This window comes from Pantherophis guttatus, chromosome 1 (genome assembly GCF_059756535.1).
Source record: "Pantherophis guttatus breed Tessera chromosome 1, ASM5975653v1, whole genome shotgun sequence".
Classification (NCBI taxonomy): Eukaryota; Metazoa; Chordata; class Lepidosauria; order Squamata; family Colubridae; genus Pantherophis; species Pantherophis guttatus.
The window spans coordinates 120,415,909-120,443,826 of record NC_142063.1 but is presented as its reverse complement, the minus strand read 5'-3'; the positions used below and the strand labels follow the sequence as shown (position 1 = coordinate 120,443,826).

General features: G+C 40.9%; 1 protein-coding gene across 16 annotated transcripts in view; it reads right to left on the bottom strand.

Annotated features, from left to right (window-relative positions):
• The window catches only part of TNS1 (tensin 1), a 398,798-nt gene that overhangs the window by 237,227 nt on the left and 133,653 nt on the right, over positions 1–27,918 (bottom strand). For 13 of the 16 annotated variants that reach the window (XM_087881674.1, XM_034421770.3, XM_087881677.1 and 10 more), the window contains exon 3: positions 5,071–5,108. The exons of 1 other annotated variant lie outside the window; for it this stretch is intronic. In XM_087881674.1, the coding sequence (XP_087737800.1) occupies positions 5,071–5,108 (38 nt within the window). Of the gene's footprint in view, positions 1–5,070; positions 5,109–5,575; positions 5,805–27,918 lie in introns of those variants that run through there. 2 more of the 16 variants (XM_087881686.1, XM_087881691.1) reach the window with 1 other exon arrangement.

The window sequence follows — 27,918 nt, the reverse complement described above, 5'->3', positions numbered from 1 at the left end:
AGTATGAGATGACTGTATTGAGCATTTTTGTGTTTTGAGCTTAAAACAGAGTATTTCAAAATTGGACGAGCTCTTACTGGTTGAAATATTTCCTAAAATATCAAAACAAACCACTTTATGATCAAGTTTTGAACTTGTGGCAGTTCAAAATGAAACTTTCTGCAAAACTTTATTGTTTACAATAAAGAAAATTTGCCAATCCACCAAACACTTGGTAGCCAGTAAATGCGAACTAAATCCTATGTTTATGTCTGCCTTCCACCTCTTCATAAAAATGGAAAATAATAAATTGCTAGTATTACCCTTGCTCCTGTGGTTACCATAATAGAAACATTTTCATCTTCAAGAGTTTCTAAAAACTTTTGTGCTAGCTTTTGGACTGTATTGTGCCAACAGGCTTCTCTAATGAGGGATTGAAGTTAGGAGGTGGGGAAATCAAACTTCCCTTCCACTAAAAGCACAGACTATTCCTTTAGTAGCTATAGCACTTAGACTTATATACCGCTTCATAGTGCTTTACAGCTTTTTCTAAGCAGTTTACAGAGTCAGCATATTGCCCCCAAACTATCTGGATCCTCATTTTACCAACCTCAGAAGGATGGAAGGCTGAGTCAATCTTAAATTGGTGAGAATCGAACTGCTGGCAGTCAGCAGAAATAGCCTGCAATACTGCAGATTATTTCTAACCTAAGCCGCTACCACGGCTCCTTAGTACAAGGCAATCATATATTGTTCTTTCATGACAAGTATTTGCTCTCCAGAAACAAAATTTATTGATCCTTTAGAATGGATGGTCCTACTATCAAATGGTTCCCCAAGTTGGCTGAATAATCATAGCCAATCCATAGTCCTAAATGGGTCTATTTCAACACTGAGGGAGATAATCAGTGGGGTAACTAAAGATTCTGGCCTGGACCCAGTATTCTTCAACAACGTCCTAAATTATTTAAGTGAGGTGATAGAAAGGAAACTTATAAAATGTGTGGATGACACAAAGCTTGAGATACTTCTACATCTCAGAAGACAGGTTCTAATTCAAAAGGATTTTGATAGACTTGAATACTGGCCTTACTCAACAAAATGTTCTTCAGAGGTGAAAAATGAAAAGTTCTCCCCTTAGGCAAGAAATAAAAAAACAGATGCATAGGTACAAGATCCCTGGTGGCACAGTTCTTAAAAATAAAATATTGCAGGCAAACTCTGCCCACAGACAGGACTTTGATCATGATGGGCTCAAGATTGGCTCAGCCTTCCATCCTTCCGAGGTCAGTAAAATGACCACCCAGATTGTTTGAGGCAATATGCTGACATTGTAAACTGCCCAGAGAGTATAAAGCTCTATGGAATATTATATAAGTCAAAGTGCTATTGCTCTTTCCGACCATTGCACTTCTACTTTCCTTTCTAGAATCTATGCAACGTCTTCAATATTCTTAGAATTCCTTCTGTAAAAAGGTATCTGATCACATCCCAGAACCAAACCTGGCTACCTGTCTCAGGTTTTCAAAACTTTCTACTAACCACACTGAATGTATCCATTGTAATGTCTACTTCAAAATGCCTTTGGTTGTGAAATCCATCTTTGCCATGGCTCATTCACAAAGTTAGAAACTCTGTTTAAGACCCGCAGGTTACATTCCTGAGATATCCCATGCAATATTAAAGCCATTCTCTTTGGGGTTCTCTCTGCAGATAAAGCTAAGTCCATGCCCCAGTAGATATTTTTTAATTATTAAATTTATATGCCACCCTTCTCAGTATCCAAAGTGACTCCGGGCAGCTTACAATTCAGTAATTCCCTGTGCACAGTCACTCATGCCCTCGTCACCTCTCGCCTTGACTACTGCAACGCTCTCTACATGGGGCTCCCCTTGAGGAGCACCCGGAGGCTCCAACTGGTCCAGAATGCAGCAGCGCGGGTAGTGACGGGAGCAGCATGGCGCTCCATTGTAACACCGCTCCTGCGCGAGCTGCACTGGCTCCCAGTGGTCTTCCAGGTGCGCTTCAAGGTGTTGGTTATCACCTTTAAAGCGCTCCATGGCATAGGGCCTAGCTATCTTCGAGACCGCCTGCTGCCACCGACGACCTCCCATTGACCCGTGCGCTCCCACAGAGAGGGCCTCCTCGGGGTGCCATCAGCCAAACAGTGCAGGCTGGTGACCCCCAGGGGGAGGGCCTTCTCTGTGGGGGCACCTACCCTCTGGAATCAATTGCCTCCAGAGATAAGGAGAATCCAATATCTCAGTGCCTTCCACCGTGCCCTTAAAACCTTCCTTTTCCAGCAAGCCGGGCTGGCCTAATTTTTTTAAGTGTTTTTAAGTGTTTTGTTTATTGTTTTTAATTAATGGGGCCAAATTTATATATATATATATTAACTGTATTTTAATATTTGTACTTGATGTTTTTACTTGGCTGTTCACCGCCCTGAGTCCTCAGGGAGAAGGGCGGTATACAAATTCAAAATAAAATAAAATAAATAAAAATAAAATAAATAAAAATATGAAAACAACAGCAAATATACTGCTAGTCAACCTGGCAGCTTTAAACATATTACATTATCATTTCTGGAATTCCCAGCCAGCATGAGCAGAGCTTCCAACACATTTTGAGACCAATATGCAATATATTCAGTAACATTTTGAGGGTGGTAGTCCAGCACATCTGGAAAGCATCAGATTAGGGAAAGTTGGGTTAAATGAGAAATATATGCAAACGTGCTTATTAACAGAAAGTTTTTTAAGTGCAATTTTAAAGACAGACTGAATGACATTTCAATGACAGAAATGTCAAGAAAAGAAAGGGAAGAATCAAGAACAAGGTTTCTGCGATAAATCTGGCTATGTCAGCAAAAATGCAAAAACATCAGTGGGTAGCCAGGCCGAAAAAGCAAGGGTCTTGGGGAATAATGATCTGGCAAAAGCATGGAGTAACACATCATTCCCTCTTCTTTGACTTTGTGCATCCACACACATCCACACATATAGTATATATATATATACATATACAATACAGATTGCAGCATGCATGAAAGACCAGAATCAGGCAATTTGTTCTCAGAAAACTATGTGATCTTAGCATTTGCATATACACCCTTAACAAGGACATATAAGAAGAAAGTATCAGATGGAAGAGAGAAAACACAATTGTGCCCTAGTCAATGAGGTAGCTCTTGTATTATCTTCTAAACTGAGCCACTACATTGTTCAGGCATCCACCACCAAGAGAATGCAGCCAGGTACCTCTACTTCAGAGTTATGCAATTACTGTATCATTATCCTGAAGACCTTACCCAGGATTTGGTTCTGGGCTTGCTCAAAAATATAGATGGTGCCAGGATATATAAATGGGTGGGGCAGTCAAAAGCTAGCAGGGGGAAAAAATTTAAAATGAAATTAACTTTATTCAGTAAAGATTATTTCTCATATATTAAATGACACATTAAATATTACAATTTGACAGCAACTTCTAGAGGAGACAAGGAATCAGAACAGGGGCTTTAGGAGGCAGCATATATCCCTGCACCTCAGCTTGTACTCTCCTTTACATAAGCTGGAAGCTAAGAAGGTTTAAAAGTGCCTCTGCAGTAGTCTTCTGTAGATACCCATCAGTTTTTAATCAGCACTGTAAAAAAAATTGCAGGAAACTGGGCAGCAGGAGTCCAAGCATTCAAAATCCTCTTGTAGCATCAGCTTCTGTGATGGGGCTAAGGAAGTACAAGAAAATAGACTAGGGATGACATGATAGCAGCGTTCCAGTGTCTAAGGGGCTGACACAAAGAAGAGAGGGTCAACATATTCTCCAAAGCACCAGAAGGCAAGAGAAGAAGCAATGGATGGAAACTAATCAAGGAGAGAACCAACCTAGAACTAAGGAGAAATTTCCTGACAATTAGAACAATTAATCAATGGAACGACTTGCCTCCAGAAGCTGTGAGTGCTCCAACACTGGAGGTTTTTAAAAAGAGATTGTAGAACCATTTGGGTGAAATATATAGGGTTCTTGCCTGAGCAGGGGGTTGGACTAAAAGACCTCCAAGCTCCCTTCCAACTCTGTTATTCTGAAATATTTGGATTGAGTTTGGTGGACATAGTCTCATACTCTGGGATGTGGTCATCCCAGTTTAACCTCGGCTGTTGCCCCCATTCTAAATCACATCAGATCCTCAACATCTCTTTCTTTTGAGGTTGACGTTGATAAATGCAAGAAACTGCTGTCGTGAATCTGTCTAATCTTTAAGAAGCCATGCAATCCAGCAAAGAGAGAGACAAGAGGACTGATGCTCAAATCAACCTTGAGCCCTCTAGATGGATTTGAATTTGGCCTCTGTACCCAGCACATTAAAGCAGGAAGGTTGTCACGGGGACTAACATAATGCAAAAATGAGAAAGCACTCTTCAGAAGATACATTAAGAGGAGCAACTTGAACAGATGTATTACAGAACGCAGCAGGCAAAGAAGGGTTTTCCTGAAGCCCAGTCCATCTTCTCCAAGCATCTTACTGCCTACTTTGAATGAGAAGGATGGACTAATTCTCCGGGTTCGTGCATTTATTTTACAGCTTTGCCCTCCCACAAGGAATGATGGATCACCTTAAGCTTTCAAAAGCTTTCTTGCTAACAGAGTGCCTCCTCTGAGTGTATGTGTACATAGGGATGCGGGGGGTGGGGGGGTGGAACCTAGACAAACCGCCATAACATAAACCAGGAAGGAATTTTTCAAAAGTCCCATTAACTGTTTAAACAATAACTATCAAGGCAAGCACATGGCTCTCTTTGCAACATCTCAGAACAGAAGCGCCCTGAAATAACTTGGAAGGAGAGCTTTGAAATCTGGTGAGAAGTTGGCAAACTGTGCTTGGAACGACGATCGCCCCGATCGCTGTTTTAGAAAGCAACAGAAGTGCAAGGAAGGAGGAAAGGCTAAGCCCCTGAAGCCGCCAGTTCCTCATCCCGGTGCTTTTCAAAGCAGATTCGCATCATCAACCAGAAAGGGGGAAGGGGGAAAAAAAAAAACTAGCCCGAACTACAATGTTGTTGTAAGACAATAAGAGACAGAATAAGCCATCCTTACCTTGGCTTCACATTTCTTGTGACAGGACAGCTTGCAACCTGTGCAGAAACAGAAACAAGGGCAGTAGGGTTGAGGGGAGGGAGGGAAGGAAGGGAAGGAGGGAGGGAGGGAGGGAAGGTATGAAAGAAGAGGGAAATTAAAATCAAAAATCTTGCCTTACCAAACCAAAACATGCAAGAACTGGGAAGAAAAGGGGCCTCACCCAGGAAAAAAAACGGAAGCCTGGGGATGGGGGGAGAGAGCAATCGATGAGCAAATCCCTCCCCCCCACACACACTTCCAATTTACTTTCAAGCCACCAACATCAAGAAGCACAACACAATCACCAACAATAACAAGTCCTTAAAACTATGTTACCAAAGGAGCTGCTTCCAGGGTTGGTGGGGTTTTTTGGGGTTTTTTTTTTCTTTTGAAGGACTCTCGCACAGCAGTGGGGGGGGGAGAGAAGAGCTACATACCGTGTAGCAGCAGGGAGGGAGGGAAGCAGAAAGAAGGGGGGAATTACCCTCTCGGCACGCTGGCACCTAGCCAAGGATAGCCCAGGCTGCACAGGTACAGCCACAGCAGCCAGCCCGCTCCGACAACTCCAATCTTGCAGATAATACTAAGCACATTGTTTGGGAGCTGCCTGCCAGCCCACTGCGCTGTCAGAGGCTGCCCTGAGGCTCTGCATTTTTCTCCTCTTTACACACACCCCTTTCGTGACTAAACTTTACACACACACACACGCACACACATATACATATACACACATACACAAGTAGGCTGAGCCCTCCCTCTTTTGGGGAGTCAAGTTTCTAAGTCATTAACTCCAGAAAGAATGTTGAAAATGTACAGGCAATGCTCCCCTCCTTGGGAGGCAGCATCACTTTTCGATTGTATAGATTTGGAACCATACCAGAAAAAGAGAGAGAGAGAGAGAGAGAGAGAGAGAGAGAGAGAGAGAGAGGAGAGAGGGAAAAAAGAGGGGAATTGTTCTTTGCCTTCTCAAACTCTAGGTTAGAAAACAAAAAGAGATGGCTTACTCAGCCCAATAGTCTCATCTAACTTTGCTTCACTGAAACTATTGTGTAAGCTGGGCAACCAGAAAAGAAATTATATTTTATTACAAAAGTTATTTCTGTTAAAGGAAAAAAGGAGCGGTGATCTAATCTGTATTCTCACAAAAACCCGTATAGATAATGGCTGTTCCTGTATACATATAAGTAAAGAACTTTGAACAAGGAAATAGGTCTGGGTGGGTCAAACAAGCTACAAAAACAACACTCACGTTCTGGAGTCCCAATTTATCTCTTAAATCTTCCATAACCCAAACTGGGAGTTCTAGTTAACACAGGAAATATCGCAGATTTTTTTTATCCTCACCTTCCCCAGCCCTCCCCAATGCTCACAGAAAGCTCTGGACATCAAGAGTTCTCCCACATTCCTCCTGAATGGGAACTGATCGATTGACTTAGTGACAGAATTACAATCCTCGATCAGAAACAGTAGAAAACTCCAAGGGCTCAGTTAACCGTGTGGCTTCAACTTCAGCTAAATTGGATACCCTAATTTACCATAGGAGGAGGGAAAATCATTATTTCATTACTTCAGAAAACCCTATTTAAATCAACAAATATTATTTGTGCTAACCTTTCCAGGCAATGGTCAGACAAAAAGAGCCAAAATATTAGGAACATTAGCTGAGTGACAAGGAGGAATCTCTCTAACAACAATGCATAGCATGACAATGCATGGGCACGCACACACACGCACACAGGCACACACACCCCTCTCATTGTTTGGATTTATGCACATCAAATATGCATTTGATAAAAATCTGCCTTCAGGCAAAGTCAACAGAAGGCCTTGAAGCGGGTGAATTGCACGCAAAGTCCACAGGAAGAATGCCCTCCCCCAAAATCAGGCAGATACATCTTCTACGGGTAGACTTTCTGCCTGGTTTTCAGAGATCTCCTTACCTTACAGGCTGCCTCGCTTCATCCACACCTTAAAGGTGGGTTGAGAAACTTTAGGAAAGGTTTTTCAGGAACCCTTGGAAGCCAGAGGGATTTCACACATTCCTTTCTACCAGTGCAATGCTGGATGCTACTCCAGTTTGAAGGCACTGAGCCAAAAGTTCAAATAAACAAGTTAAACGTTAAAGAACTAAGTACATTTTGGCCAATCCCTGCTAAAGAGAAAACAAGTTTTGTATTGCAAGCTTCCCTGGCATCCACATGCAATATCAACATTGTCAATTCCCGCTACCACCCCTGAACTGGACTGTGCTCAGGGAAGGTCAGCAATGAGGGAAATACAATAGGGTTTTGTCTCATCAAACTTCCTTACGGATTCAGCCTGACAACAAACTTTTCCCATTCATTTTAAGCCATGAAACTGGGGCATGATTATTAATAACCAATATTTCCTATTTCTGTTTATTCCCTTTAACCCAGGGGTCCCCAACCCCCAGGCCATGGTCCACTACCGGGCCTTGAGTGGTTCAGAACCGGGTCGCAGAAGTGGCAGGCGCGTGCATACCTGCATCCCTACTTGCTTGAGAAGCGGGCGAGCCCACACACACATGCTTGCCCATCACTTGCACCAAATCATCCCCTCTCCCGCCCCTTCCCCCCCCCTCCAAGAGTCCGCAAAGCTGGAAAAGTTGAGGAACTCTGCTTTAACAAAACATTGCTCGAAACCTGACGACTGAAATTGACTGCATTTTGTAGAAACTTAGCATAACTAATAAAGGTAGCCCTTGATTTACCACCACGATTGGGATCGACATTTCTGTCACTAAGCCAGAGGGTTGTTAAGTGAGTTGTGCCCAATTCACTGCTGCAGTTGTTGAATGTGGTTGTTAAGTGAATCCAGCTTCCGCATTAATTTTGCTTGTCGGAAGCTGGCTGGGAAGATTGCAAGTTGTGATCACATTACCCCAGGACACTGTAACGTCATGAATAGATAGATGCCAGTTACTAAACACTCAAATGTTGGTCATACTACAATAGTTGTATGTAAAAGGATGCTGCAATAATTATAAGTGACCAATCATAAATCACTTTTTTCAGCATTGTTATCATTTTGAACAGTCGCTAAATAAATGGTTGTAAGTCAAGGACTCAGTGTTGCCCTAGAAGCAATGTCAACAGTTCAAATTATTCTTTTTCTTCACAGCACTAAGTAAACACATTTGTGGCCATGTTGCATTGTGCTTCTATTTTATCTATCTCTATCCAACATCTGTAAAATAGTAGATTGGGGATGACACACTGACATCCCTGGAGGGGATATTGCCAGGATTTTATTTACCGTATTTTTCGGAGTATAAAATGCACCTTTTTGCCCCAAAAAAGAGGGTGAAAATCTATACGCCAAATGTAGCCCCGCCCAGCTTCTCAGGTTTCAGAGGCTGAAAAAAGCATCAGAAAAGAAGCTTCAGAAAAGAAGCCCCCAAACAGAGCTTCAGAGGCTTTTTTTCTGAAGCTCTGTTTCCGAGGCTTTCAGAGGCAGGAAAAGAAGTTTTTTCTGAAATGAAGTTTCAGAAGTTTCGGAGGCAGAAAAAAAAGCAAAAAAAGCAAGGCACAGAGCTCATAACCAAGGAACCTGTTGCTAAAATCCATCTCTGGGGACAGCTGATTGGGGGTATTCCGGGAGGCCGATCCACCTGCCAATCAATTTTTTTCTTATTTTCCTCCCCAAAAAGGTGCATCCCCAATAAGGTGCATCTTATACCCCAGTGCGTCTTATACTCCGAAAAATACAGTATTATCCTTTTTTGTAGGGGAAAGGGAGTTTATAAAATAGGGCATAGCACTGTGAAGTGGTATATAAGTCTAAATGCTATTAACTCTACCAGGATCTTCACAAACCTATTTTACTGCTTCCTTTAAGAAATTGTACTGCCAAAAACTGTTGCCTTGCCATCAAATTTTGATAACACAGTCTAGGATGAGTCTGAGAGACACAAATTGATAGATTGTTCTCTTCAATCATGTAGATGCCACTGTTTGTCAACCTCATGGAAAAGTCAAAAACATATTTTCATCTGAGTTTTATGTGACAAACATCCTTCTAGTTTAAAAATAAAAAAGATTTACAGAGGTCCTCAATATACAGCTAAATATCCATTACTGTGATTTTAAGAAACCTCCTACAATTATGGCCAGATTTGATTTTTCCTTCAATGTCCTTTTTAGCAAACACTAAATTTCAGATATTTACTATTTGATGCCAAATGTTTGATGCCAAATATATGATGTTTCTTGCCAAATATTTGGTCTCACTGACAACTTTCTACTTCTCTATGAAATAAATAACAACAGAGTTTATTCCATACATAGTGACTAAATTAGTAGACCAGCGAAATACTGTGGACATAATATACTTAAGGCTTAAGCAAGGCATTCGACAAAGTAGACCACAACCTACTTCTTGGTAAGCTAGAAAATGTGGGATAGATAGCATCACCACCAGATGGATTCGTAACTGGCTGACAAATCATACTCAACAAGTAATCCTTAACAGGTCTATGTCTACATGGAGGGAAGTAAGCAGTGGGGGTACCACAAGGTTCTGTCTTAGGCCCAGGACTCTTCAATATATTCATAAACGACTTAGATGAGGGAATAGTAGGGGAACTTACCAAATTTGCAGATGATACTAAGCTGGCAGGAATAGCTAACACCCTAGAAGGTAGGCTCAAGATCCAGATGGATCTTGACAGATTTGAACACGGGGCCCTATCTAACAAAATGAAATTCAATGTAGAGAAATTAAAGCCTTAAACTTAGGCAAGAATAACCAAAAGTACACATATAGACCAGGGGTGAAATGCTCCCAGTTCAGACCGGATCGCCCGATCCGGTAGCAATGGCGGCAGGTGGTTCAGAGAACCTGTAGCAAAAATCCCTGCGCCACACCCCCCCCCCCATGCCCAGCTGAGCCTTGCGATCATCAGAGGCTGTTTTTTTTACTTTTAAAAGCATTTTTTCTACAACCTCTTCAGCCGAAAAAATGCTTTTAAAAGTAAAAAAAAAGGCTCTGATGATCGCAAGGCTCAGCTGGGATCGTAGATCTGACGATCCCAGCTGAGTTGCCTGATCATCAGAGGCTTCTAAAAGCATTTTTTTCTGCAACCTCTTTGGCTGAAGAGGTTGTAGAAAAAATGCTTTTTTTAAAAAAAAAAAAGTTGGCCACGCCCACCCAGTCACATTAAACCACCCCCCAAGCCATGTCCACAGAACCGGTAGTAACAAATTTTAGATTTCACCCCTGATATAGACTGGGTGAAACCAGGCTTAATAGCAGTAACCATGAGAGGGATCTTGGCGTCTTAGTGGACAAGCAATTAAATATGAGCCAGCAGTGTGCAGCAGCAGCCAAAAAAGCCAATGCAATCCTAAATTGCATTAATAGAAGGATACAATCAAGATCAAGTGAGGTACTAATACCACTCTATAAAGCCTTAGTAAGACCACACCTAGAATACTGCATCCAGTTTTGGTCAAAACACTATAAAAAAGATGTTGAGACTCTAGAAAAGTGCAGAAAAGAGCAACCAGGATGATTAGGGGACTGGAGGCTAAAACATATGAAAAATGGTTGCAAAAACTGGGTATGGCTAGTCCAGTGAAGAGAAGGACCGGGGGTGACATGATAGCAGTGTATCAATATTTGAGAGGCTGTCTCAGAGAGGAGGGGAATAGCCTATTTTCCAAAGCACCCAAAGGCCAGGCAAGGAACAATGGATAGAAACTGATCAAGGAGAGATTCAACCTAGAAATAAGGAGAAATTTTCTGACAGTGAGAACAATCAACCAATGGAACAGCTTGCCTTCGGAAGTTGTGGGAGCTTCATCACTGGAGGCTTTCAAGAAGAGACTGGACTGACATTTGTCAGAAATGGTGTAGGGTCTCCTGCTTGGGCGGGGGGTTGGACTAGATGACCTACAAAGTCCCTTCCAACTCTGTTAATCTAATCAAATTTCATTTGGATATGTAGGCAGGTAGGTAGGTATCAATCAATCAATCAATCAATCAATCAATCAATCTGGCAGTTCTTTAGGCATTGCTTCCAAGTGGTTCAATAATTTATGCACCATATACAGTGAAATCCAAGACCACCACTTGTCTGGTGGTTTATGGTCTATAGTTCTAGATCACATTTTTAAGGGTATTTATAATATGTATCTCTTTTGTCATTATTAGAACACACATGGTTCATTTGCCATAAAGATAACGAAGGCCACCTATTCTTTAAATGTCCTTATTCATTTTATTCTATTTCTCAAAAGCAAACCCGAGCATTTGTGAAAAGAAAGTAATAACACATCTTTGATTAAATTATCTCAGGGGATTTAATTTTTATTTGCAGTAATCCTATGAAGATTTCCTCCCTGAAGCTTGCATGGCTGTTTGATATTGTGGCATGATAGTGGTTCTGTTTCTATAAAATATTTAATAGAATCAGAAGAGATATTATAGCAGGGGTCTCCAAACTTGGCAACTTTAAGACTTGTGGACTTGAACTCCCAGAATTCCTCAGGAAGTTTTGCTGGCTGAGGAATTCTGAGAGTTGAAGTCCACAAATCTTAAAGTTGCCAAGTTTGGAGACCCCTGTGTTATAGGAACACCAAAAAGAAGTTAATTATGTAGTCAACTAAATCCAGTCAACTGAACCATTTTCCACACATAACACACTAACAGAATTTTACACCAAGTCTGAGTAGCACAGAATGTACCATCCAAGCATTAATTGGTTGCATTGCCCAAGTCCTGCCTACTGTTGCTTGTCTGGCCAGGACAGAATAAGCTAGAAATATCATGAAGTCATCCAGTATTCTCCTTGCATGAAGAGTCATGAGACACTAGACACTTAATAAAGAAAGTGGATGGGGGGCTTTGTGTTCCCAACAGTAATTATTTGGAATCCAGTAAACAGGTCTGAGTGCTGCCAAATGAGTGAGGAGATTTAACTGAGTTAGTGGCTGACATGGCAAAATATGCTGTGACAACAGGGCAGCAGGAGGAGGAGGAAGAGGAGGAGGAAAAAATGATATACAATATTTTATTCTAGAATGAAGACTAAAATGGTTTGACTAAAATGTTTTGAAGCTATATCTCATAAAAGTAAACAGGGTCATACATGGATAGTATGTGAATAGAAGGCCACATATAAATGGTGTAAATTAGGATTGGAAGTTAAAAAAAAATCCAGCAAAGGCAATGGCAAAGCATTTTCATTCTCTTATGAAGAAAAATACATAGATTTGCTCATGAGGTCATCAAGAATTGAACTCAACTCAAAGAAGCTGAATTGACTCCTGCAAAAGTACAGAGTTCCTTCCCTGATTGAGACGACTCCATTCCCATGCTAAGGAGCAAGGCCATCTTTGCAAGTACCACATTCCTGTCTCCTTTCTGCCATTATCTCAAAAGGAGGAGGGAAGCATGAGACAAGGCCTTCTTGGTTTGAAATCTCCCTTGAGTGAAACAGGCAGCAGCCAATGTATCCTTGGAGAGGTTAGATTACAAATGAGAAACCAGGCTGTTCTCCCTGCCTCTTTAAGAAAATTGAAATTTGAAGGTTTTGGAGGAAGGAACTCTCCTCCTCCTTCTCTGCACCCTGGAGACCCACAAAAACCCAGAACAGCACAAAGAAGCTAAACAAAAGCACTTTAGACTTTCTACAGAAAGGAGGGGATACAGCATAGTAAATTCTATTTCAGGGCTATTAGTATAGCTTACATTTGTCAGTTAGAATTGAGTTCTTACAGATCCAGAATTTTTTTATCAAAATCACCCCATCACTTTTACAGGGAGCCACCTATTAAAATTTCATATACCAACTCTGTTGAATGTTAAAGTTATACATAACTTTGTTTTACCTGTAAATGACTTTTTCTGTTTTAATCGCAATAATATGAGTGCAAACAACTGCTTTAAACTCAGTGTAAATTGTTCTAAACTTGACTGTAAAAAATATGATTTCTGTAATAGAGTTGTCAAGGTCTGGAATGCCCTACCTGATTCAGTTGTCTCAGTTACAAATTTTCACAGTTTCATTCACAAATTGACTTCCATGGATCTTACTTCATACTTATGTAGTTAGTAGAGGGGGCGTGCATAAGTGCACTAACGTGCCTATTGTCCCTGTCATTGTGTTTTTATTCTTGTTTTCATTTTTGTTTGACAAATTCCAATAAATAAAATATTTATTATAACACATTTTATGCTGATAACATGGTATTGTGATATTAAATATGTAAAGGGGTTTTAAAAATATTTTCAAATTGTCATTTTATATCCCCCTCTTATTAAAATTTCTGAAAATTGTATGCATTTATTTGGGTATTTGGCACTGTTGTCCAACTGCTACAATTTTTTACAGTATATCTCCAGCCTAAGCTTTGAAAGGACCTAGACTGAGATCATTTTGTCCAGAAAAGCCAACTCTAAGCCACAAATTGGGTTGGTTTGGGATAAGCATCTTATGCACACTCAATCATTGTCTTTGGTAAATCATAAAATATTGTATATTTACTCATTTCTGGTTTCTTCAATACGTCATGGTGACCATGCCATGACTTATAGTGATATTTGAATCTTGGCTTGGTCTGGCAAAAACCAGAATGAGGAGCAAATTGGGTGGTGGTGGTGGCTAATAATTATCATACAGATCCCTCCACCATTCAAAAGTCATCCCACTGAAGTCAATGGGGTTATATATATACTTAAGAGCTTAATTTACAACTAAATGTCTGGCTTGATAACCTTTGCCTTATGAACAGGCAAAATAAGACTGTAATAGGAATAGAGCTGTGTATTATGTGCCATGTAGATGCACCATTCAAATTCTTTTTTCCAGATATTCAAAAAAATAGCAAATGCTTCAGCAATAGTCTCAGAGGCCATCTATTTGCCAGCTAAAAAGGGCCACGGTTGCCAACTCAGTGCATAGACAAAAGCTAGACTGCAGTTCTGTTTCCATTGGCTCGGCATTCAAAACAACAACTACTTGTCCTTAAAATGATTTAGTGTTGAGTGATTTTCATGACTTGGAGGGTTGGGTTTCTCATTTTGCACTGATGAAGCAGCAGCCCAGAATCTCCACCCATTTATGTCTTGGTAATAAATAACATAGATAAGCAAATTTTTGTAATATTTTCTTTTCCTTGGGGAGGGGGGAGGGCTGTTTCTTCTAGTAGCATTAGAGAATGCCACTGATATAATATGAGGGAGGGTCTGCATTGCTGAATGAGTAATTCATTCTTACTTAAATGTATGGATTGATTAATTATTTCAAATGTGTTTTTGCTTGATCTTGGGATCGATGAATGAGAATTTAACCAAATTGAGTCTCCCTTTGATTTAACTATCTATATTTTAAATGAACAGCAGTCTTTGTCTCCATCAAAAGAAATCCAAAGGATCTGCAGTGTACATACTCCAAACTCTATTTCAATTTTTAAAGTACTTCACATGCATTATCGCTGTATTAACGTCATGGCATAATCCATAACTGGGCATTCCATGATAATGGCAATGACTGAAAGTAAGAGAAGAGTGACTATGTTTTATACATCCTATCATTAACAAGTTGATCAAAATAAGCTACGGTACATTTTCAGTGAACACTCTGAGATTTATTGACAATGCAGAGTGAACAAGTTTAATAGGGGATGCAGATTTTGGTATTATTAATAAATTAACGATAACATGCATGGTCGATGGAAGACTTTGAAGAATTTGAAAGAGGAGTGGATCTATAGAAAGCTACAAAAAATCAACATTGGATGGAACCAATGGAGGAGCTGGCAACCAGGTCTGACGAAAGCTGGGAAGTATGGAAATCATTGAAACTGCACATGGGTACAACAAGCTCCAGAGACACTCTGAACAGATGGAGTTATCCAGTGGCTTCTGTTCTTTGTGAATTGGTGATATGCAGACAACAACACATAAGTATACCTGCTCTTTGTGTCGTGGTCAGTGTACACCTGAGGACCTCATGGCAGTGTGTCAGAATGCAATTGCTAGTTTCTGAGCAAGATCTGTTTAATTGGTACCTATTTTAATTGTGCATTTTATATTTTATATTTTATGTCATATAGTATGCCTTATTTTGATTGTGATGCTTGACATGAATAAACTACACAAATAAACATGCATGGTGGTAATGTTTCAGTTAAAGGCATCCTTTGTCATTTAATTCCCAAAGGAAGGACAATACAGGAGATGGATGAATGGATGGATGGATGGACGGATGGATGGATGCAGAGAGAGAGAGAGAGTGAGAGAAAGAAAAGAAAGAAAAAGAAAGAAAGAAAGAAAGAAAGAAAGAAAGAAAGAAAGAAAGAAAGAAAGAAAGAAAGAAAGAAAAAAGAAAGATTGATTGTGAGTACATTTAGAATTTTGTTGAAATCAAGATCACCATTGAAAATAATTGCCAAAGGAACATGAATATCAACAGAAGGGCAGCTATAGAGAAGCTTATACAGTCTCAAAATATTTATTTTCCAGAATGGCAGGTTAGCGAGGCCCACAATAAAGTTACTTGCCTTGACACCAAATACCTAAATAGAGTTGGAGGCAAATGGACATTATAACTCATTCCTTTGAATCCTGCACTCCCAGCACATAATCTCCTGGTCATTTCTCATCCATCTGTAGGAGTCTTGCCCTTCGCTTGGAAATGCCCTGAACTGCTTCATAGACAGGATACTGAATTTATTACAACAGAAATCAATACAGCAAGTTATGAGGCTGCTTAATTCAAAGGGAAGAAATCTCCTTTCACCTCAGGGCTGAATTCTTTTAGCTATGGAATTTTAGAAACCACCAGTTGATAAGAATGTCTTTGGAAGCTCTGGATCTGAGTCTGTAGGGCTGAATTGGCAGCGGAGCCACACTTCTGGATTTATTCTGCACTCTGAGACCCACTCCATCCACTTTCTCCCCCACCCCACTCAAACAGCCCAAAGTTTGATTTGCTGCCAGGCCAGCCAAGCCTTGGGTTGGGTTGGGTCAAGTTCAATCAACCCAGAGCGGTTTACATTGGCGGCTGCAGCCCTTGCCAGAAACAGCATCTGTTACTTTGATACACAAGACAGTCATTGTTCTTAGCAAGGGAAGGTTACAGGAGCAAGGGACTGCTCTACAGGATATGTTACCTTTCCATTTTTAGGCCAAAATCTGTACAGAAAGGGGTGGGTGAGTCCTGGTTGGTTGACTAGCAAGAAGGGGAGCCTTGGATTCTGCTCTCTCTCTATCCATTTTGTGGTGGGTGTTTTTTTTTTTTCCCGAGTCAAAGAGTGGGGACAAGGAGCCAGACATGCTTAACTGTACTTAGGAGGGGAAGTAAACTATCAATATCTGTCATGATTTGCCTCTCCCAACACCTTTTGATTCTTACCTTTAAATATGTTCTTTGTTCTCTTTAGCTTTATCTAAAGCCGTCTCAAGTGTTCATTGCTATGATAAGCTCTATGAGAACTGATCAGTTAACTCAAAACTACAACTCAATGCCATAGCTAAGCTGTGAGTCACCAACCAATGTATCCAGCCATATCTTCCTTACCATAGCTCCAAGCTTTTTTTCACACCACTTTTGGCTGGGTGGATATTTGTTAAAGGGCTTTTAATTAAAAAATATTCTAAAAGTAAAGTTATCGAGTTGCAAAGAAAACACCAACTTCAACCTTTAGACAGTGTTGATTTCTACAAATGTTTGTGGACCTTACATAACCAGTACTTTCTCAGTAAAGTCATTCATTAGTCCAGAAGAGTTATGATGACTTGTAGACAGCATGGGAAGGGTTGAGAGGGAGGCCAAAGAAGTGGAAGAGACTAACTTTAACAGTGGGTCTTCTGACACACTGGAGTTTTATTTTAAAAAATTTAATAACATCGTCCAGCAGTGTGCAGCAGCAGCCAAAAAAGCTAATACAATCCTGGGTTTTATAAACAAAGGCATAGAATCAAGATCATGTGACGTACTAGTACCACTTTATAAAAACCCTTGTAAGACCACACCTGGAATACTGCAACCAATTTGGTCACCATACTACAAAAAAAGATGTTGAGACATTGGAAAAAGTTCAGAGAAGAGCAACTAAGATGATCAAAGGTCTGGAAACTAAACCATATGAAGAACGGCTGAAGGATTTGGGTTTGGCTAGTCCAGGGGTCTGCAACCTTAAACACTCAAAGAGCCATTTGGACCCGTTTCCCACAGAAAAGAAAACACTGGGAGCCACAAACCCATGCCTGACTATTTCTTGAACGGCCACAAAACTAGCATATGTAGTTGAATTAAACATTCTGTTTTCTTCTGAAACTTTTCTTTTCTTGGATTTATCCATGGTTGGCCTACCGGGGGTTGAAAAGCTCAATAAATCGCGTGTCGGTGGGTGTCGCACATTGGCGGTTGTGACACGTATTTTGAGTGACAGGGAGCCGCAGCAGAGGGGTGAAAGAGCCACATGCGGCTCCAGAGCCGCAGGTTGCTGACCCCTGGGCTAGTCTAAAGAAAAGAATTAGGGACGACAAGGTAGCAGTATTCCAGTTCTTGAGGGGCTGCCACAAAGAAGAGGGGGTCAAATTATTCTACAAAGCACCAAAGGGCAAGACAAGAAACAATGGTTGGAAACTACCAAACAACTTGGAATTAAGGAGAAACTTCCTAACAACAAGGGCAATTAACCAGTGGAACAGCTTGCCTTCAGAAATCATGGACACTCCATCACTGGAGGTTTTTAAGAAGAAACTAGACAGCCACTTATCTGAAATAGTATAGGTTCTCCTGTTTGAGCAGGAGGCTGGACTAGAAGACCTCCAAGGTCCCTTCCAGCTGTATTCCATTAATTCATTCAAATGTCACAATGTTGCAAGGAAATCTAGCATACATTTCCTAAATTCCAAAAACTCCCCCCTTGACCCAAATAGGGGGTGAGTGGATGTTACTGCACTTATGCTGTTGGGCAAGTTACATAATAATGGCTCTGTCACCCTGCACACTCTTTAATTTGAATATAGGGTGAATTCTTTAGGACCAATATTTCCACTTTAGAATTAACATTAAAAATATATTTCTTCCAGGTAACACGCAGAAAATCGTTATTGGATCTTTTCAGTCCCATCTGGAACATTTTGATGTTCTTCATTCACATCAGTTCCTCAGACCTCCAATTTTTAATGTATATAAAATAATGAAATTATAATGCATGCTGTAAAAAGAAGAAATAACAATGGCAATGGCAATCTAATATAACCATTTAAAATGCATGAAAATTTTAGGGTGATTTAATCTCTGAAAAATTGGGGGTAAAATGTATTATCACCATTAAAAGTTACATATATTTGTTTTATTTATCAAATTCATAAACTGCCTCTCCTGAATGATTTTCAGTGGCTTATCAAATTAAAGTACACTGAACATCAATTCAAACATCCATGGTATGATAAAACAATACCACAACAATGACAACAGAGACATCCCTATTCAGTCAAAACTATTCTGAAAGAATTCCATTTTGGCTTGCTCCAGAAGGCTGATATAAGTGGGGCCCATCTCACTTCCAGAATATTTATAATATTCTTTCCTTGATATCTAAGCTGCTTAACTTTGGGGATCTCTTCTAGTCCTAAAAATCCACTGAATTGGAAATATGGCATGATATTCTTTGGAATATGCTTAACATCCATTAGGTTCCATGTTGTGACCAGATGCAATTATGGCACCATCACTGCGATGGAGAACACATGTGTGCCAAGAGAGTTGTCCATTTGCTGCAATTTATCAGGAGAATCTAAGAATATTCTTCAAAACCAAGTGACACTTCCCCAACTCCTTCAAGTAGCTCATAGAGCGATAGGGCCAATCTTGTTTTTTCTGACTAACTTATTTCATGGGTTGTTTTGTGAAAAGAAAACAAGGGAAAATACCCCACCCTCTGTGCTGCCTTTAGGTCTCAAAGGAAAGGTGGGGTGTAAATAAGCATAAGTCACATAAATATAAGACTCTGTGTAGCAGCTACTCTGAGCTCCGCAGGGGCTGTGAAAGACCATGCTGTTTCTGTTGCAGTATTATCGTTTGTATATTTCACTCAGGGCAATGTAACCAAAATTCACTCGAGTGAAAGCACATTGAGTGAAAGCTCAGCGACTCAACTAGCTGGAGGATGGCCAAGAAATTATCCACATTCCCAGAAGAGCCAGAATCCTTAAAGCCAGAGAAGAAAACAGGCAAAGAGACACATTATCATTCCTCTTGAATTCCATTTATTCTTGTTTAATTTCCGTGGTTTTCTATAGCATTTCTTGTTTGTAAAAGACTTTACTATTCTTATCTGAGAAGGGACAGCAATAACCTCCTGGGAGACGTGGAAAGCGTTCTGGAATTGCAAGCATTTGAGAACGTCTCCAGAAACACTTCTATTTGTTAATATTTTACTCAAGAATTAAACCCTCATTGCTGATACAGTTCAGTCACTTGTAGTACACCTAATGGCCAAGAAATGTTTGCCAGTAAAGCCAGCTTCTATTAGCTCTCCAGCAGAACAGGAAGCAGCAAATGCTGTTTGAGGTCATTGACAGGCAAGATATAGGAAGCCAGAGCAAAGAGGATGGTTTTGAGTATTTAAGAAGAACTGGGTTTAGATCCCTAATTTGCAGCATCCAGGTCTCTAATGTGGCAACTGCAGCATCAAGACAACAAATTGCTTGTGTAAAAGAAATCGCTGCAGATCAAATACAGTTAGTGCATGCTAGCTCAGATTAATTCCAGGTTAGCACAGATTAATTCGGATACTAATCATCTAACGAGAAGAGAAAGAAACTGAGGAATAACATGTTTATCAATGAAACAGCCTTTTAACAGGGCAAAAGTCCACAGCCTGAATTTATGAATAGAACTAAGAGCTCAAGTGATCTCAGGGTTAGAAAACAAGCAACTTAAATGTTACTTTGCACTCTTTCGTGTTGATATGAGGTCATACAATTGAAAAGCTGCAAATTTTTAGCTATACTTCATTTTTTATCTATAGTCCAACATCCAGCTTCCCACAAGCAAAGGAGCCGATCAGAGGCTTCCAGTCAGACCACCACAGTCACAACTGGCTTTGCCAGCTCTTACCTTCCTCAGCCCCACCCAGCTCCTAAAATCAACACAAACCAGTAGTTGTTAGCAATTTGCCCCCAGGTTGGAAATTAAACCATAATGGTACTTAATAATCTTATCTCCCACGAGTCTTTCTAAGCTGTTTTTCAAGCCATTGCTAAGCCAATGGCCATCATTGCACCCCATGGCAATACATTCCAGACATTCATCACCGTGTGAAGAACATTCCAGCTGAAGGAGGACACAGCATCTCCTTCTTGCCCCCTCCCCTTCCTTTGTAGGGACATTGAGGGCCACTCAAAGGGCCACTCTAAACTGCTAGAAAAGAGAAAATGTAGGGGATGGCTGGGGGAAAACAATCCTATCCAGAGCTGTGAAGACAGAGTGTAGTTTAAATTTAAGTATCTGATGGCCTGCCATTAAAGAAGTGAAAGTGGTGATTGTTCACTAAGGCCATTGAACCGTGAAGTAGGAGTGCAATGCTAGGAAATCAGATAAAGGGCTGCACCATGGAAAACTGTCTAATTTTGCAGGGCTTTCCAATTTGAGAAAATATTAGATGTATTGCTAAATATCTATGGCTAACCTTTTTGCCAACACGTGCCAAAAGCGTGGGGATCGTGGGGGGGGTTGTGTGCACACGTGCCCACACTCATAATTCAATGCCCCCCCACACCCCCGCGCATGCGCACCCGACACCCCCACACACACACTACCCACGCTTTTGGCACGTGACGGCAAAAAGGTTAACAGTGGGCCCGGTAGCCTTGTTTTTCACCCTCCCCAGACTCCAGAGGCTTCCTTGGAGCCTGGGGAGGGTGAAAACAGCCTTCCCCCCCCACCACCACATCAGAGGCCCTCTGGAGGCCGGAAATGGCCCGTTTCCCGACTTCCAGTGGGCCCCCGGAAGGCCCAAAAATCAGCTGGCTGGTGCACACATGCACGCTGGAGCTGAGCTAGGCTCACGTGCCCACAGATATGGCTCCGCGTGCCACCTATGGCACCTGTGCCATAGGTTCACCATCACGGATCTATGGAGATTCTCAGTAATCTAGGTGACTGGACTTTTACAAGAGGCAACTGGACTTTCTGGCTTTTCTTTGAAGATGTTTTGCTTTTCATCCAAGAAGCTTCTTCAGAGGTGAATAAACGTCTTTAACGAAAAGCCAGAAAGTCCAGTTGCCTTTTTTTTTTTTTTTTTGGGGGGGGGGGGGGGAGCACCTTTGGAATATTAGATGTATTCTTACATCACACATTTACCCACAGTTAACTGCAAAGCAATTAGCCCCATTTTTTGGTTTGATCCAACGTATTGCAACTAAATTTGAGTCTAAACAACACACTAAGCTAAAACGTGCTGGCTGATTTTTTTTCTTTTGCCTATTGCTTGATCATAGCCATCTTCATTATGAAAGGATAGACAATTCTTTTAGCACAAGAATATAATGACCATGCCATCCAGATGCTGCTAATTTCAGCAGCTTCAGCCAATAAGTGATGATGGATGATGGGAATATTTCAGCTAGACCTGATGGACACAGCTGATGTTGGTATTTGGGCACAGACTTGGGAGACCAGGTGAAGAGATGTTACCTAGGAAATGGCCAGATAGTCCACAATTGTATATTAGATAGAGCAGGAGGCTCAGGAGGGATCTTCCCTAAGTGTATAAAGGTGATAGTAGGAGAATTTGACTTTCAGACTTCTACATTTTTATTAATGCAATTTTACAATAAAGTAGAATTAGTTTATTTGGTTGTTTTTTCTGTGTGGTCTACCTGGTAAGGTTGATGTAGTTCATAATACTGAACAGATCAAGGAAGTATGTCTATAAGATAGTACCACCAACTAACACTGGCTGATCTCAGAACCTAAACAGGGTTACCCTAAGTCAGGGGTCAGTATATGGAGCCACATGTGGCTCTTTTACCCCTCTGCTGTGGCTCCCTGTCACTCAAAATATGCGTCACAACCGCCAATGTACGACACCCGCCGGCATTCGATTTATTGAGCTTTTCAACCCCTGGTAGGCCAACCCCATGGATAAATCCAAGAAAAGAGAAGTTTCAGAAGAAAACAGAATCTTTAATTCAACTATATATGCTAGTTTTGTGGCCGTTCAAGAAATAGTCAGGCATGGGAAGGGTTTTGTGGCTCCCGGTGTTTTCTTTTCTGTGGGAAATGGGTCCAAATGGCTCTTTGAGCATTTAAGGTTGCAGACCCCTACCCTAAGTGCTTGGATAGGGAACTACCTGGTATTCCAGCAGCACCGGCTAGTCTAGGAAGTTGGAGGGAGGGGGAAACCCAGAAGAAAACTAGTATAAAGAAAAGAAAGGAGAAGCAAGGGAGTAAGTAATAAGAGTGGTTTGTAAGGCTAAGAATCCAAAACAGAATAGCATGAAACAAACTAAGGCTTCTGAGCAATCTGGTACAAAATTTGGAAACATTTCAATATTACTGAATTGAAGACAAACAACTGCAGCATGAAATTTGCTGCCTCTACTGTTGATTCCTAACCTGCCTCTTTTGTGTCTGTTCCTGGTCATCTCCAGTCATCTTTCCTGACTGAGATAAGGTCTCCCCAACATCTCGCCTCCTTCTCCCCAACATCTGCATCCTCCAGCCAGCATCGTACCTTCCTTGCCCTTATGAAGAGGTGGACCCCAGGGGTGAAATCTACTTACCTTCCCTACCGGTTTGGAAGTGCATGTGCCGCACACCCATGTGTGCTCTGTTCGTCTGCATGCGTGGACCCTCTGCACATACGCAAACCCTTCTGCGCATGCACATGCGCAGAGGGTAAAAAAAAGGTTAAAACCAGGAAGTAATGATGACCAGGCGGGTGGGCGTAGCTTCGTGCTGCCGTCGCTACCAGTTCTCCAAACCACCCGCCACCATTGCTACCGGTTCGGCCAAACCAGTCCAAACCGGTAGCATTTCACCCCGGTAGACCCCCATAAGGCTTTAGCTCAACCTCCATCACCAGAAGGTAAAAGTATTTGCTAGTACTCAAGTTCATTTAGAGATCTCCACAATATTAGGTTGGAGCCTTGAGGGAACGCCTGCATAATGGTGTGATTATCCATAGGCCATCTGCATAATTAGACAACATGTGCAAACACAATGAGAACATCAACAAAACAGCTGCTGCCCATTTGGTTCCAAACAAGAGAGGAAGGGAATCAGACCCCTCCATCATCTTTACCTAAAGTATAAAATGATTTCTTTTGTGCTTGCAACTTCACCTTTACAGGGACTGCCCAAATTTGAGCAGGATTAGGGCATGCAAGTCACCATGAAGCAGCCACTTTAGTTTGCAGAGAATCTTTAATCAGTCTAGATTTCCAAGCAGAGATTGGTGGCTTAATCAGCCTTTAGGCATTCTCTGCCTCTGGGGTTGTTTCCTGCCTGAGGGAACATAGGAAGCGGGCATTGTTGGAGTTCAATGAGCATTTCCTCCCTTGTCTGAGACATCGGAAACGGAGCTGTGCACCTGACCAGGTCTGATAAAAAGAACTTGGCAGAACATGTTGGCTGCCCAGTGACTTCCACCTGATCTGTATCAGCTGTGTCAGAACGACAGCGTGAGCGGCTGGGCCTGCAGTAGGCCATCCCATTCCTTCCGTCACACATGCTTTATTTGAGTCACATGCAAGATGGGAAGGTAATGACCTCCCTATCCCTTTAGTCACCTTCAGCTCAGTTTTACTAAGACAAGAATTACATGGTGGAATACTTCCCAGTCATCATCCTTTCAGGAGTGATATGCGGTCAACTCCAGCTGAGAGAGCTACAGAGCATGAAAACAGGGCACACAAAAGGCCATGTTTAGCTTCGCTAAGCTATTCCCTGTCCTGGATACTGATCTTTGTGGCTGGGTTACTAAATTAAAACCTGCTACTTGTTTTGCCCCCTATAGAGCTAATTTAAGGGCTATTTGCACATCCGTTGTCCTGATAATGAGCCTAATTGGGAGGCTGTTTATTGCAGCCTTTCCCCAATTTAATGCCCTCCAGATGGGTTGAGACTATAACTTCCTAAATTCTCCAACAGTATAGCCTGGCTGACCCATCTATAGGACCCCAAGCTGGGAAGGGCGGCTCACTGTCAACGGTTATCACATTGCTACAAGATGTGATGATGGCCACTAATAGACCTTTAAAGGGGGATTCACAGAGGATAAAAGAGCCTTGGTGGCGCAGCAGACTAAAGTGCTGTTAAATAGCACCAGATGCCTGCAATTACTGCAAGTTCAAATCTCACCAGGCTCAAGGTTGATTCAGCCTTCCATCCTTTCAAGGTAGGTAAAATGAAGACCCGGATTGTAAGGGCAATAAGCTGACTTGACCCCTTGACAGATATCCCCAACTATCTTTATAATTAGGGCCCAAAAAGCCCTACTAAGCAGGTATATACAAAAGTATGAAGGCTATTGCTTAACACATTGTAAGCCGCCCTGAGTCTCCAGAGAAGGGCGGCATATAAATCGAACCAATCAATCAATCAATCAATAAATAAATAAATAAATAAATAAGGCTTTCAATGACTATGATTCTTGATGGCCTTGTACTATTTCATAGTTTAGTTTATTTGATTTGTTTATTTGATTTGTATACCGCCCTACTCCCGAAGGACTCAGGGCGGTGAACAGCCAAACAATAAAATACATAGATACAAAAAATTTAAAAACCAGATAAAATCAAGAAGAGAGGCAGCATATCTCTTGGAGGATAACTAGATCGTTCTTCTTGGGCCTTTTGTTTATAGATAAAGGTGTCTACATGCCTTTAGCTGAGAGCCATCTGCCTGGACTAATTGCTCTATGTTTCTTCATAGGATTAAGAGAGGGACAGACTGAAGTTCATCCAGCTGGCATCCTGGCTAAGATAGGGCTAGAACTCCCATTTCTAGCCTAATGCCATAACCACTATGCCAAACTGGCTTTCTTCCTGGAGATTATTGTGACAAATATGGTACTAGATTTGACAAAGGTTTGGTCTGATTCTGTTCTTAAATGGCTTTCTTAATCCATCTGAACAAGTGTTTTGCACCTCGTTGTTATCTCTGGACCATTTTGAAAGTGTGAAAAGTAACAAAAGGAAAAATTGACTCTTTGCATACAATCTGAATGTGGCAAGGCCATGCCCTAAATAAAGTTGCAATCTTGTCTATTAAGGTCAACAAATTATAAACCTTACTCACAAGTCAATTCTGTACCGGCTGAGTGTTTTAAATGCTGTACTATGTTCACACTGCTTTTAACTGGATCTAGTTTAAGCATCAGTAGAATCAGAGATAGGATAAGGACTTAAGTTTCCGACACAGAACATGAGTTGTTATCAAGAATAAAATTGTGTGTTTGGAACTTTATGAAGTTTCTTAGATAGGCAAATGCAGACTAAAAGAATATTTTTTTCTGGTAGGTGTGGGTCCTGATTCAATATCTAATGTAAAAAACGGAGCAGACGGAGAACTGTTCATTACAAGCATTTTACCATTAGCATTCCCAACAAGCAATGACATCCTACACAAATTAAGGTACGCTCTGGAAATAATGTTTATTTAGAAGGTCTATGAAACAAGACAGGCATGTGGTTGATGAAATACAGTAGGGTAATTCATACCCTCAGTTCTTTTCTAAGAATGTTGCCAGATCTTGAACATTCTGCTGTTTGCTTTGAAATGACACTCAGGAATGAGAATAGGATACAATCTGACCTCAGACTCGTTCTATATCCTTGGCCTATTCAGACTCAATTTCTCACATGCATACAACTTTAATACATCCACAGCAGAAGTTGCATGTGGCCCACAAGTTGACTGTATACTAAAAAAAAAGGAAGATGTACATCTATTTTGCAGTGTGAACTGCAACAGGAAATCTCAGCTGATCGCAGGATGTTGTATATCTTCTGCAAACAGACATAAATCTATTTCACTGTAGAAATTTGTCTCTCTTTCTGGCTCTCCACACATCTGCAGTTTGCACGCCAAGGACAGATAAACTTTTGCAGAAATGATAGGCATTTAAGAAGTTTGGTAGAGATACAACCACCCAGGTTTGTATGTAAGCTAAAATTCAAACTAGAGTGGAGGCTGAAAAGCAATGAAATGTTAAAAAAAAATAAAGTGTAAAGTGTAAAGATGTGAACAATAGCCATGGCTTTTACTAAACAGCAGAGGGCAAAACTTCTGGAAAGGCATTACAAATTTTAACTGATGGCATGCAAAAGAATAAGTTGTATTTGAAAACAGTGTTATAGTCAAAAAGCTTGCCTAATTTTTGTTTAATTCTTTTTATACCAGATATTTATTTATTTATTTATAGCAGTTTATGTGGTGCCGCTTACAAGAATTCTTGGGAAAAAAAGCTTTCATTTTTCATATTTTTGAATGAATGTGAATGTTCTATGAAGTTGAGGGTGGGGGTTCCCCCTTTAAGGAATATACAGATTACAAATAGGATACTGTCTAGCTTCTTATTCAGAAGACTTTATGTGGCTCACTTTGCCCTCCCATTATGCTAGAAATGTAAACATGAATTATATATGTGTGTGAACATTTTACTTGATAATGTTTGATGACATAACCAATCAAGCTATTGCAAATAAGGGTCTAAATTTTTTCCCATTCAATGCACAACCCTAGAGTTTAATAGATTTTTACTTAATGAACAAATATTTGAAAATTGGATGGACATTTCCCCCGGTAGCAGTAAATCCCTAATTTAATTTAAACATCCCTTTTTTTGCAGCATAATTATCCAACTGTACCTAATCCTCTGCCCACCTATTGCCAAAAATGTGTTATCCTCCAAAATTTCAGAAAGGCAATCAACTCTATAACCAAAAGTTTATGTTGTTTGCAAAGTGGCAACTATGCTACTCCTTGTCTTTTCAACAGTCAAGCAGTGATTGTAATTTTGAGACTAAGTCTGTTTTCTCACTAGTAATTCATAGTTGCTCATCTATTATCATGGTGATCTAAAGGTGATCTGTCTTCAATACTATCATGTTGGTTTAATGATGGCTGGGTAGTGTTCTAAAACACTAAAAGTTGCTAAGGAGAAAATAACTTCAGAAAACAGAGTCTTATAGCTTACAGTATCCTCTTCCAAACCAATTATTCCCCTCTCTTTGAGAGAAGAAGGAAAACCAATTCTTCATCATTCTTTAACACAAGAGTAGGCAAACGGGAGCCTTCCAGATGCTATAAACCAGGGTCGTCAAACTCATGGCCCGCAGGCCAGATGCGTCATGCACTGGCCACGCCCACCCCCAGTTTAGCGAAGGGGGGGCATCATGATACGTCACATGACCACAATGTGACGCCACACGTTTGACACCCCTGCTGTAAACTTTCATTTCCATCAGCTCCGTAATGGAAATGTTCATTGAAGCATCAGGAGGCCACTAAATTCCTGCTTTTTCCTGCAGTTTATATGCCCACAGCGACTGTTTTTTAAAAAACTTTTCTTCACTTTTCTGAATCTACGGATAATCACACTTTGTTCAGAGGTCACAAAGCTATTATCATTTCTACACTATTAGAGGCTGAGTGTATGTTGTATGTGTGTGTGTGTGTGTGTGTGTGTGTGTGTGTGTGTGTGAGAGAGAGAGAGAGAGAGAGAGAGAGAGAGAGAGAGAGAGAGAGAGTGCATGTGTGTGTAATTCACAAATTCAGGGTTAGACCAGAGGTGGGTTTCAGCAAGTTCTGTCCAGTTCTGAAGAATCGGTAGCAGA